At 33.2% G+C, this 13,857-nt stretch overlaps 1 protein-coding gene across 5 annotated transcripts in view; it reads right to left on the bottom strand.

Moving 5' to 3' along the window:
• CDH12 (cadherin 12) overlaps window positions 1–13,857 on the bottom strand; it is a 1,104,089-nt gene that overhangs the window by 83,564 nt on the left and 1,006,668 nt on the right. For all 5 annotated transcript variants that reach the window (XM_055367890.2, XM_055367891.2, XM_055367892.2 and 2 more), the window contains one exon: window positions 9,538–9,705. In XM_055367890.2, the coding sequence (XP_055223865.2) occupies window positions 9,538–9,705 (168 nt within the window). The remainder of the gene's footprint in view (window positions 1–9,537; window positions 9,706–13,857) is intronic.

The raw sequence follows: 13,857 nt of genomic DNA, 5'->3' as shown, positions 1-13,857 counted from the left end.
ATGGTGAACAGAACTAAGTAAGTCAACAAAAATTTTCAGCACCACTTAAAAATGATTCATGCTCTCGTTAGCAAATGACAATGTGATATTTGTAATAATAGCCATGACAAATTATTTTTTAAATTTGCTAATTTTCTTTTTATATGCTTACATCAGCCTATATAGAGCCCAGTAAAACTCATGATCTCCTTATAGGAGAATCTGGAGCACAGTGTTTTTCACTGAGCTTGCATTCAAATTGCATTCATTTCCAATGTTAGCCTCAAAGCACCTGTATGTGACATTGTTAAGCTATTTGGAAGATGTCTAAACAAGATATACCACTATCTATGAGTGTTTGTTTGTTTAGTTAGTTTAAAATGAATAGATTTTAATATTTAGTCTTTACCCAAATATACCTGTAGGAATACAATTTTGCATGAATACAAAATATTCTCATGAGATACACAATTAACTTATTAACTTATTCAATTTAATGAGTAATGGAAATGCTTATTATATATGAGACACATGATACATATAATATATATGATATATATTATATTTATATATAATATAATATATATCATATAATATGTGATATATATTATATATATTATATTAATATATATCATATAATATATTATATAATATGATATATATGATATATGATATATGATATATTATATTATTATATATTATAATATATCATATAATATATGATATATTATAATATAATATAATATATGTAATATAATATTTAAGATATATAATATAATATGTGTTATATATTATTATATATAATATAATATATTATATAATATATTATATAATATATATCATATATTATATATCATATGTAATATATTATATAATATATGGCATATATCATTTGTAATATATTATATAATATATGGCATATGTTATATGTAATATATTATATAATATATGGCATATATTATACATAATATATTAAATAATCTATGGTATATATTATATGTAATATATATCAAACATTAATATATGATATATGATATAGAATATATGTATATCATGTATCTCATATATATGCATACAAATGATTCAAGGAATCAGCACTTGCTGGCTCACCACAGTAAACCAGTGATCTTCAGATTAGCTCTGTAGACTACCTGTATCAGAATCTACCACAAAACTTATCTAAAATTTAGATTTCTTAGGTCCAAGCTATGTCAGTTGAAACAGAACTTCCCTCACTGGGGATATGGGATCCCAAGGGATTCTTCAGGCAAATATAATTTGAGAGCCACTGTAAGATCTACTGGAGAATAGGGTCTATGTTCTCATTGCCATGCTTTACCTTCAGCACGTATTCATTTTTACTTTTATTGAAGTAGACAAAAGAGCTTTTTGGTAATTAAATTAGATGTGTTTATTCTACTTAGAAAAAAGCTGGTTTTATAATGTATCTTTGCTTATTTTTCAAAAACAGGGATAGTGTCATCAAATGTGATGACTCTATTTCTATTACTCATGCCTAAAATTGTTATGAGACGCAGGTAGTACCTGAATACAAGGTCATAGCTTTTTGTTTAACATTTTTAAATGCTTAGATTTGCAGTTTTATTTTTTATGCCCTTTAAATGTTTCCACCGAAGTGAGAGGATACACATACACATAACACACAATTCATATAACATATATATCTCATATATATGAATACACATAAACACACACAACATCAAAGTTCTATTTGTCTATTTCTGTCTTACTCATATCTTTGGGAAGTATTGACCAAAAGGGTAATATATTCATGTACACTATCTAAATAATCTAGATTAAAAATATTAATAATGTCCCAAATACTACTTTTGAAAGTTACATTCTCTTCCTACATGGAAGATATTTAGAAGAAAAGCATGGCCCTAAAAACAGCAGATTAGGTAAATTTGTTATCAAAGAATGCTAGCAAAGTGTTAACTGTTGGAAATTACTTAAACATTAGTAGAAATAGAATTGTAAGAACTAAACTGTATACTAAAATTGATGCTGAACAAGCACCAGTACTACATTTTAGAAACGAACATATATTTGTATAATTGAAACATTAACATATCATGAACTTTGTGTATTACTATTTAAAACCTCCACCTGCTTTCGATTAAGGAAAACCTTACCATGCATTTTGTAGTCAAAACTTCTTTATTAAATTATATGTTAGATAATTATACATTAACCTTGCTGATCAAATTGGCCCACACCATCCCTTCAACCTCAATTATTTGAATAAGCTGAAGTAGTTACCCTCATTTAATAGTTGTAGATTTCACATAAGAGCCATTATTTTAGCCATACTTCCTTGGTATTTTCTTTCAGAGTACTTGCTACCATCTTTTTATTTTCCATCTATTTACTTAAGAGAGCATACTGGAGATAGTGATAAGAGCGGCAATTCACCTTTGTTTCACCCTCTGGGGAATCATTTATGTGTATGCTGGGGGTGTTATCAGTTGTTTGCACTTGTTGTGCAGGCAGGCAATAGACTCTTAACCAGACTTTCCAGGAAATGTGGGAGGTGAGAGAGGCATATAATTTACTCACAACAATAACAAAGTCAGCAGTACATTGTGGGTAGCAGATTGCCTTCTCTGGACTCAAATAACAGGAAATATTTTATCCTAGAATATGATTTCATGACTTTGAGACTATATGAATATACCTATATATATACACACACACATACACTTAGCTTTATAACAATTTATAAAGAATTATGAATGCTCAGACTGTATATATATGTTACGTATGTGTGTGTATATATATATGTATACACATATATATACACAAATGAATTTACATCACAGAACACTTGTTTTTAGCAGGCAATCTCAGATATTAAGACAGTCAAACATTAAGTACCTGACAAAGTGTAAAGGTGTGTTTTTATATGGTAAATGTAACTGTCAAAATTCAATTAGCTTTTCACTATTTATGCAAAATGACTTATTATATGGTTTTATCAAGAAAACTTAAGGCTAGTAGCTTACCATTTTCCAAGTTTAAGAATGCCAAATAGTAAACAAAGAAATACACTTCGTGGCCATATCAAGATGTAGCTGAATTCATGTTTATTCTAAGAAAATCTTTATAAGTTACATATTTTAAAAAACATTTCTTTAAAAAAAAGACCTATGTTAGATTTCAAGATCATAAAAGAACCAATCTAAGCCTAGCTGCCAAAAACATTAATGACAGGATGAAAAGATAAAATACATTTTACTTAAACATATCAATATTTTTAACTGAATAAATGTATAGTTATTGGCATATTATCTTTAATAATTCAATAATTAACTTGGACATCTTGTAGTCTTTCTATGTCATAAATCTAAAGGAGAAGAAAAAACATATAGACATATATATGTGTACATATATACACGTACATACATATATATGTTGTTTTTAATCTGACAGCTGACGTAAACAAAGTCAAAATATTGTTCACTGTTCTGTAAACATTCTGGCTGATGCTTTTACTACTTCAATTTTATTTTGATTTTTTATGTTAATTTCAGAATAATAAGAATTTTTATATCTTCAGGTGTTAACAAGTTAAAAAACTATGATATAATACAACTATGTTTTATTCTGCAATTATTGTGTAAATGATGTTTTACTGACTTGTAACAGAATCAAAAATAATATAGCTCTTAATAGAAACTGTCAATATAAACACGTTTGTAGATATTTAATCAAAACAGAGAATTGCTTTAAAGTGTTGTTGTATTTATGAGTAAGAAATTTTCTTAGAACGATTATTGACGTACTATTTTCTATGTTCAAATCTGTTTACCATACAATTATCTTATCTATTATTATATTGAAATAGAAAGGAAAACACACACACACACACACACACACACACACACTCCTTCACATTTTCTATAATGGAAAACTCTCTTTTCATCAAATGTTGTATACAGAGTACTTTATTTTACTTAATTTGTTTTCCTATTTCTTACAAAATTATTATACAGAAAAAGCGACCAACTGGGAAAACTACGAATATTTTGCCAAATGTTAATTAACGGCATCACTTAATTGATTTAATCTTATAATGTATAATTTAGATCAGCTTGTTAGATGGTTTTGTCCTTTAAAATTCATATATTGGAAGCCATCAGCACTTTTCTGTAGCTTATTTTAACAGATGGAAATCCTCTACAGATATCCTTGATTGTAGTAGATGGAAGCTATTTAATTCTATGGAAAACATTTTGTAAAGAAACTATTTTGTCTTTACATAACTTCAGTTACCGCTCTTGTAATATGCCATGTATCATTTCTATTTCTGAAACAATATTACTACCTTTATTTGAAGACCGTTTTCTGGGTTATCTGCAGGATCTTTTGGGAGAAAACACAGGCATTGAAAGCAAATTACCATGAAAGAGGGAGAGTGCTAAGAAGTTAGGGTCTTGGACAAGTTATGTATTCAACCATTCATAATAATATAGCCTTGCTCCTTTATTTCCAAAAGTGAGAAAATGCTATACTGCCATAATGAGAGTTAAATGGGAATATATGTGCAACTCACCTTCTGTAGTGCATGACACACAGTGATTTATTAGTCTAGATCCTCATCACATCATCATATCAAATTGGCAGTGATATCTGGTATGTGATATCTCAGAAACTATATATTTTACAACAACAATAAAATAGCAAACTATACATGCATGATACAAATGCCTATGCCATTTACATTTTTTTCCATCTCAAGAGGTCACATACACAAAGCCAAAATGCTTTACAATTAGTAAATTTTAAGAACTTAATTTGTGTAGCTTAAGCAATGAGAAGAGTATCTCATAAAGTTCATCTGCAGAAAGGTTTTTTTTTTTAGCGTAAGTGCTTAAGAGTCACGAACAAATATAGTTAGTTGTGGGAAATTCTTTCTTATGTATGTATGGAATATATTTTGTTGACTTCCACATTGAAAAGGATATTATTTCAGTTTGTAATTCTATATCACACTTGACGGTTAATTGTGCCACATGAGAAATATTCCTGCAAAAAGAGCATTGGCTTTTAAAGAATTGGCTTTTCTCTTTATAAATGTTTTGTTCTGTTTTTTCCTCTAAAGGATGTAATTCAAAATGACAGTGTAGTAAAAAGGTCTTAATATAAAAACATGTAAAATTTCAGGGAGATGAATTTTTTATTCATTCAAAATGTGAAAACCTCTTCTCTCTCCTGGTTCAAAAATATCCCCCACCCGTTATAGTTTCAGACAATAGTCCAAGTGTTCATGTAATACAAGCAGAAAATAATTTGATCACAGTGATCTCCTTGATAGATTTCTTCTGTCCTCTCATTTTCCTGTTTATGAGTGGTGACAACATACGCCATGATTTTTTTGCAGATATGCTCTAAGATTGTAGAGTGACAGATAAAGGAAACTAATAACTTTTATTTTAATATGACATTAAACTGGAAGGAATTTGAACTTCAGATTTTTTGATAAGTCAGTTAATTTTGTTGATCTTCAGCAAGTTATTATTCTTTATAGGCCTCAGTTTCTTAACAGTAATATGTGGAAAATAGTGATCTTAGAGTATTGATGTGAAAAGGAAATCAAGATAGTAATGATAAAGTTCTTGACACATATGTAAATGCTTTAAAAGTTCCAGTGCTGGCCAGGCATGGTGGCCCATGCCTGTAATCCCAGCACTTTGGGAGGCCAAGGCAGGTGGATCACCTGAGGTCAGGAGTTCGAGACCAGCCTGACCAACGTGGTGAAACCCCGTCTCTTATAAAAATTAAAAAATTAGCTGGGTGTAGTGGCAGACGCCTGCAATCCCAGCTACTTGGGAGGCTGAGACAGGAGAATTGCTGGAACCTGGGAGGCGGAGGTGGCAGTGAGCCGAGATCATGCCATTGCACTCCAGCCTGGGCCACAGAGTGAGATTCCATCTCAAAAAAACAAAAACAAAACAAAACAAAGTTCCAATGCCCTTATCCTCTACATTTTGTGCAAGTACATCTCAGAGACTTTCCCTTAGACCTGTAGATTCAACCTTGAATAAATGCCAAGCAGGACTACTACTTTATTCAGATACTCTTTTCATTTGTTAAGATCCGAAAATGACCATCTTGTTTCAGTGGGAGTAAAGGACGCCATCTTGGTTTCCTAAGCATACTCTAGCTTCTTTGCCATTGAGCCATTGTCATCATGCCCCTTTGCCCAGGCTATTTGTCAGGGTCTCAAGTCCAACTTCTACAAACCAGCCTTCATCCATACCCACATGGATTGCATTCTTCCACTTGCTGTAACTTTGTATCCCTGATATAGGAATCCTCACTATCACCCATGTGAATGAGGATATTGACATTACCTAATAATACACTGGCTATTTCCTACACTCTAGATTGAACATATTTCATGTGCACAAAACCCAAAACAGCGCCCAATTTCACAATGCCACTTTTTATGTACAAGCAGTCTCCCAATCTGTCCTCCTCAACTAGCTATTACAGCTTGCCACACTTAAGTGGTTAAAAAAATAAAAATTCAGTGTTTTTAGTGTCGAGATCATATTAGTCACACCATATATTAGAGAAACAAATGCATTATTTCTTTCTCCTTTTAAATCTCTTTTTTCCTGTTTTCCTTAATAACAAAATAAGGAAAAGTATTGCTTTAAGACTCTCTGTGTTATTAATCATAGCATATTATATAGTAGCCATTTGTCAGATACATTTATATGCAAAAGTAGAATTATTTTTTCTTTAATTAATTATTTTAATTGACAAACAGAAATTGTTCACCTTTAATATATACAACATGTTTTTAAATGTGTATACTTATTGGGAGTGGGATGGCTCAGTCAAGCTAATTAACATATCCATTAAAGTGTAATTATTTCTAATTGCCACTCAAAGCATTTGGCCTTCAGACATTTGGTCACTAAACTAAAACATTTCCATCAGTAAAATATAGGTTCATGATTTTAAGAAAAAAATGACAAAGTAGTAAAATATGGAAAAACTTACATATAGCCAAAGGAATAAATAAAATGTTCATTTAGCTAAATATCCTCAATATTATATATTTTAGTAGATGAACTCGTAAACTCTCCTGGAGTGGAAAGAGAAAAAACTGTGTTTCTTTGACTGTTTATGCAAATGACTGCCTAGTGACTTAATTAAGATCCTTATACAACCAGTGACAGAAACATGCAGCTTCTGTATTCTAAGTCCTGGGGACACTGAAATGATCCTTGAAAATGCACCAGGAATAAAACAGGTAGTGATTGGTGTTAGATGTAATACTGCAACAGAAAACTAAATGTAACACAAGTGAGAACTCATTTTCAACAAGAAACACAGAGTTATAGAGAAGACATAGGTGTGAATTACTCTATTATCATAGAAACTATAGCAATTTTCATCTATTACAAAACTAAAAGGAAATAACTAGTCAGAACTAAAGTAATGTAAATAGCATCAATATCATCTGATACATGAAAATATTTGGAAATGATTCAACACATATAATCACCAAAAAGAAGGCACAGAATTCTAATGTTAATTATATGACATAGCATCTAATATGGTGGGATATGTGTCAAAACCATGAGGCTCCATATTACATTAGATTTGGGACATTTATATTACTTTCTCAGTTAATAAAATATTAGGGTAAGATCCCAACTTATTTTGAATATGTTACTTTAATAAAAATTGATAGCATAAGACCAATACTTCAACTATTGGCTCACTATTTTTTACTAAAGTAACACTAGGCATGAATCTCATCAACATGTTCAACCCTGAAGATTTGTAATTTTTTTTTTTTTTAGATTCAATACCATCCCCATCAAGCTACCAATGACTTTCTTCACAGAATTGGAAAAAACTACTTTAAAGTTCATATGGAACCAAAAAAGAGCCCCCATCACCAAGCCAATCCTAAGCCAAAAGAACAAAGCTGGAGGCATCACACTACCTGACTTCAAACTATACTACAAGGCTACAGTAACCAAAACAGCATGGTACTGGTACCAAAACAGAGATATAGATCAATGGAACAGAACAGAGCCCTCAGAAATAACGCCGCATATCTACAACTATCTGATCTTTGACAAACCTGAGAAAAACAAGCAAGTGGGGAAAGGATTCCCTAATTAATAAATGGTGCTGGGAAAACTGGCTAGCCATATGGAGAAAGCTGAAACTGGATCCCTTCCTTACACCTTACACAAAAACCAATTCAAGATGGATTAAAGACTTAAATGTTAGACCTAAAACCATAAAAACCCTAGAAGAAAACCTAGGTATTACCATTCAGGACATAGGCATGGGCAAGGACTTCATGTCTAAAACACCAAAAGCAATGGCAACAAAAGACAAAATTGACTAATGGGATCTAATTAAACTAAAGAGCTTCTGCACAGCAAAAGAAACTACCATCAGAGTGAACAGGCAACCCACAAAATGGGAGAAAATTTTCACAAGCTACTCATCTGACAAAGGGCTAATATCCAGAATCTACAATGAACTCAAACAAATTTACAAGAAAAAAAGAGACAACCCCATCAAAAAGTGGGCAAAGGACATGAACAGACACTTCTCAAAAGAAGACATTTATGCAGCCAAAAAACACACGAAAAAATGCTCATCATCACTGGCCATCAGAGAAATGCAAATCAAAACCACAATGAGATATCATCTCACACCAGTTAGAATGGCAATCATTAAAAAGTCAGGAAACAACAGGTGCTGGAGAGGATGTGGAGAAATAGGAACACTTTTATACTGTTGGTGGGACTGTAAACTAGTTCGACCATTGTGGAAGTCAGTGTGGCGATTCCTCAGGGATCTAGAACTAGAAATACCATTTGACCCAGCCATCCCATTACTGGGTATATACCCAAAGGACTATAAATCATGCTGCTATAAAGACACATGCACACCTATGTTTATTGTGGCACTATTCACAATAGCAAAGACTTGGAACCAACCCAAATGTCCAACAACGATAGACTGGATTAAGAAAATGTGGCACATACACACCATGGAATACTATGCAGCCATAAAAAATGATGAGTTCATGTCCTTTGTAGGGACATGGATGAAACTGGAAATCATCATTCTCAGTAAACTATCGCAAGAACAAAAAACCAAACACCACATATTCTCACTCATAGGTGGGAATTGAACAATGAGAACATATGGACACAGGAAGGGGAACATCACACTCTGGGGACTGTTGTGGGGTGGGGGGAGGGGGGAGGGATAGCATTGGGAGATATACCTAATGCTGGATGACGAGTTAGTGGGTGCAGCGCACCAGCATGGCACATGTATACATATGTAACTAACCTGCACATTCTGCACATGTACCCTAAAACTTAAAGTATAAAAAAAAAAAAGATTTGTAATTTTTAATCCATTAGCTTCTGCTTCCTAAAGACTAAGTGTCTGGAAAATGATTTTCATTCCTATAGCATTCAATGACACCATTAAATTTTTTTAAACCGCAATAATTTAGGCTTAACAGGAAAGGTGACATACTTTTGGGGAATCGAGGTGGATTGTCATTGACATCGGTGAGAGTGATGTTGACTATTGTTGTTCCGGCTAATCCTCCAAGCTGTCCTCCCATATCCTTGGCTTGGATGAGTACTTGATATTGTTCTTTGACTTCTCTGTCCATGTTTGGCAAAGCTGTTCTAATAACACCTTAAGGGATAAAAGCAATAATGTAAAATAAATATCACAAATGCTGTGTTTTCTGAAATAAAATAAAATGCAACAACAACATGATTCTACCTAGAGTCACTAACAGAGACATAATAGCTAAAATTGTATCTTTTAAAAAGTGAGACATTCAAAATGTCCAATGGTTAGGACATAATTTAAAATATTATAGCAGCTACATAATAAAATGCCATGCCACAATGAGAAATATGGTTAAAGAACAATGTATCACCTCTAAGAGGCAGTCATCATTCATAAGTAAACCAATTTAGACATGATTTATATGCACGATCCTATCTTTAAAAAGAAGAAATCATTAAAAATTAGAGGTAAAATATAAATACAAAAAATGCGAAGTGGTTAAAATGATATGCAATTTCCAATTATTACTACTTTCTTCTTTGTTTTTCTGTTTATTTTCTAGAGTAAAAATACTAATTTCTTTTCTAAAAATGCATTCAATATCTTCATTACATATTTTATTTTGTCTTTCAGAATTCCCGTTAGTTATTTTAGCAACAGATATTTCACTAAGTTTCTCCAGCATCCAGGACAGTGCCATTTACAAGGAACACAATGAGTGTATGCAAACCAATTAACCGAATGAGTGACTGGCTGAGTGAATAAATCTCTAAATAATTAAATTTATAAGTGTGAACTTTACAGTACATGTACATATTTACATATTGTCCTCATTTCCTGCCCTGGTGTCCAAGTGTAAAAATAGTTTATATTCCTATTTATTCATAGTAAAAGAACCAAAACCTCCTGGATTATTCTCAAATGAAATCATGAATACATTTCATACCAAATTCCAATCTTTAGTCAATGGCTTTAGGGAGAGATTGGACAGCATTTGTTTTAAACACAGCTGGCTTTAATAGTGTTGTTTCTTTCTTTAAGAAACATGCTACTTTCTTTAAGTAGCATATATAAATAACAAATATCAACAAAAATAAATCAACCATCAACAAACATATAGAATCCAAATCATAAACCCAACATACATCCTTGTTTTATCTGTACTTTCTACTTAACAAACACTGATTTAAATTTGACAATCTGAGATTTCTTCTGACTATTGGCAGGAAATTGTTGCAAAAAAAAAGACAGCCTTCATTTATGCTGCTGCTACTTTATTTATCAATTTGTACTGACACTTTTTTTTTTTTTTTTGAGGCAGAGTTTCTCTCTTGTTGCCCAGGCTGGAGTGCAATGGTGCAATCTGGGCTCACTGCAATCTCCGCCTCCTGGGTTCAAGTGATTCTCCTGCATCAGCCTCCAGAGTAGCTGCGATTACAGGCATGCGCCACCACGCCTGGCTTATTTTGTATTTTAGTAGAGATGGGGTGACACCTTTTTAATCCAATGTGTTTGACCTTTCTTCAGCTGAGGCTCCTGATGCTTCATTTCCAAGTCTCTTAACTAAGATTCTTCATCTCTACTGATGAGTGTTCTGGTTCTACATACCTTAAGTTTTGTGACTTCTGCCTGACTTACAATGCTTATATTTTCTAGATAGATGCCTGGGTTTGATTCATATGCATTATGTCTTGTCCTGTTGTTGACTGAGTCTATCTTAATTCATTTTCAATGAGAAAATTATGTATAACTTTCTTAATTCATTTCCAGCATGAAAATTTCCAACATGAAAATTATTTCTATCACTATCCATCAGTCTATTTCTATATCTATATATCTATCTGGACTGAGAGACAGAATTGTGGAGCTGTTCCTTTCTGGTTATTTGCTGACCTAAATAAAAAGCTATATACTGGGATCCAGTTAGATTAAAACATTAAGATGCAAAGATCTTCTTTTCCCAAGATGATGCAATCATTTTTTGCTTAATTGTTGAGAAATTAATAAAAAATGTGGTACTATGAAAAGAATAACTTCTTGAAAAAGTTCTTCTCCCACTTTAAAATAAACTGCAATGTTTAAAGATTCTCATGTTAAATTTGGAGTTTGGCTTAGTACCCAGATTTCAACTCCAAAAAAAATATACACATAACTACATTATTTTTCCTCTGGAACAGCGGTACTTAAATGGAAGTGGTGCTGGGGCACGGGAAGCACACCCTGGTCATCACTAGAAATTGACTTTCAAACTGCATATACAATCCTTTCCTCTGTCTAAGTTCTACATACTATCCAGTTGGTAGCATTACACTAACAGCAGGGCTAGAAGCAGCAGAGACGTCACTCATCAGAAACAGGGTAGAGCAGGAGGGCAGGGCTGTGAGTGTGATGGAAAAGGTCTTGACAATTTTTATGAATCACCGGAAAAAATATACATCTACTCTTAACTCTGATAATACCTATTTTGTCTCTGTTCAATTGCATCTTAATGTTTTAATCTAACTGGATCCCAGTAGATAGCTTTTTATATAGGTTGGCAAATAACCAGAAAAAAAAAACAATTCCACAACTCTCTCTGTCCAGATAAATAGACAGATAGCTATAGAAATAGATAGATGGATAGTGATATAGTGATAGACCTTCTGCTAGCATCTATTTGGTGACAGTCACAAATGCAACTACAATTTCGAAGACTATCTTCAATAATTCCAAACTCTTTTCAAATGTCCTGCAGTATCTTAATAGAAGTTAATTCTTATTATTACCTGAGACTACTGAGGTAGGTAGGTAGATAGATAGATAGATAGATAGATAGATAGATAGATAGATGATTGATAGACAGATAGATTAGATGAGATTGATATGCTTTTTACATTCATTTTCAGGAGCATAGTAGCAACTGTATGAATAATGGAAAGCTTGACTTATCTAAGGTATAGGTGGCAGAAGGAACGTCAGGATTGATAACTTGAATCCTAGTCTAGGATCCATCATACCATTTCACATGAATAAATATATTTAAAGATAGTGTTTATTCAAAGAAATGACAAGTTGGTAGGGGATCATTTGAATAATGCAATTCACAGAATTGTTATGTTACCTAGCCCCTATAAATAGAGTAAGAATTGTGAGACTCCAACAAGAAATGCCTTCATTCCAGTCATCCTCTCCTAATGGTCAAAGCTTGTGAGAAGATGCCATTTGAAGTGCACACATTTGAGTGCTTAGGCTCCAGCTATTCCGACCATTCCATGTCCACTGAGTCCCTAAACTTCTCCAAACTTCTTGTCCTCATTCTCTCAGTTCCCCCATGAATGCCTGCCCTGTTAGTGGACATCTTTCTGGTTTCTTCCACTTTAGTCTTTTTTTTTTTTTTTCATGAAGCCTTTTCTGACTCACAGCATGGCTTCAGGAAGAAATGACTATACCCTCCCTAGGATTCAGTCATAGCATGTAGAATGTTTTGTTGCATGTTTTGATTTGTTGCCTGTTTACCTTTCTTTACCAGACAGAAAGCCACTTTAGGACAGAGAGAAGTTTTTTTATTTTCTTTTCTAATTCTGGCATCTAGTTAATGTCTGGCTCAGAGTGATAAAGGAGATAGAAAGAAATTATTTAGGCAGATAGTAAGAGTAAAAGAGTCCTTGGTAAAATTTCTCTTTTAATAAAAAGCAGCGCCAAATTATTTCTTTTCCAGCAAAGAGCAGCCTGAAAAATTGAGCTGCAGATACAGATAAGCAAGCTGGAAGCTTGCTCGGGGGAATGCCAGCAGCTGTGTGGAGAGAAAAGGGCTACCTAGGAGCCAGGCATGTTCAACATGGAGGCTCTGTCTTCCCTTTTCTTTGTCACCACATGTACAGTAAAGAACTAGGCAACGTGGCACTAGCCAGGTAGAGAACCCATCTGCATAACAAAAGATTAGGGTGGTGTGGCCAGATTTTCACAAACTGTGCAAATGGCACACCTAGCCCTAACCAGTTTTTCGCACCTTATGCAAACAGTACACCTGGTCTGACCAATCTTTTGTGCCCTGTGTAAATCAGACATCACCTCCTCAAGCTTATCTATAAAACCTGCTGCATTTCACTGCAGAAGCAGAAACCCATTCGGGTGCCCTCTCTCTGCAGGAGAGCCTTTCTCTTTCTTTTGCCTATTAAACCTCCGTTCTTAACCTCACTCCCTGTGTGTCTGCATCCTTGATTTCCTCAGCATGGGAAGAGGAACCTTGGGGATTATCCCAGACAATGACGCCACTTCAAGAGTATGTCTGTT

The sequence above is a fragment of the Gorilla gorilla genome, chromosome 19 (assembly GCF_029281585.2).
Source record: "Gorilla gorilla gorilla isolate KB3781 chromosome 19, NHGRI_mGorGor1-v2.1_pri, whole genome shotgun sequence".
NCBI lineage: Eukaryota > Metazoa > Chordata > Mammalia > Primates > Hominidae > Gorilla > Gorilla gorilla.
The sequence above is the reverse complement of the archived record's forward strand: the minus strand, read 5'-3'. Positions and strand labels throughout refer to the sequence as shown.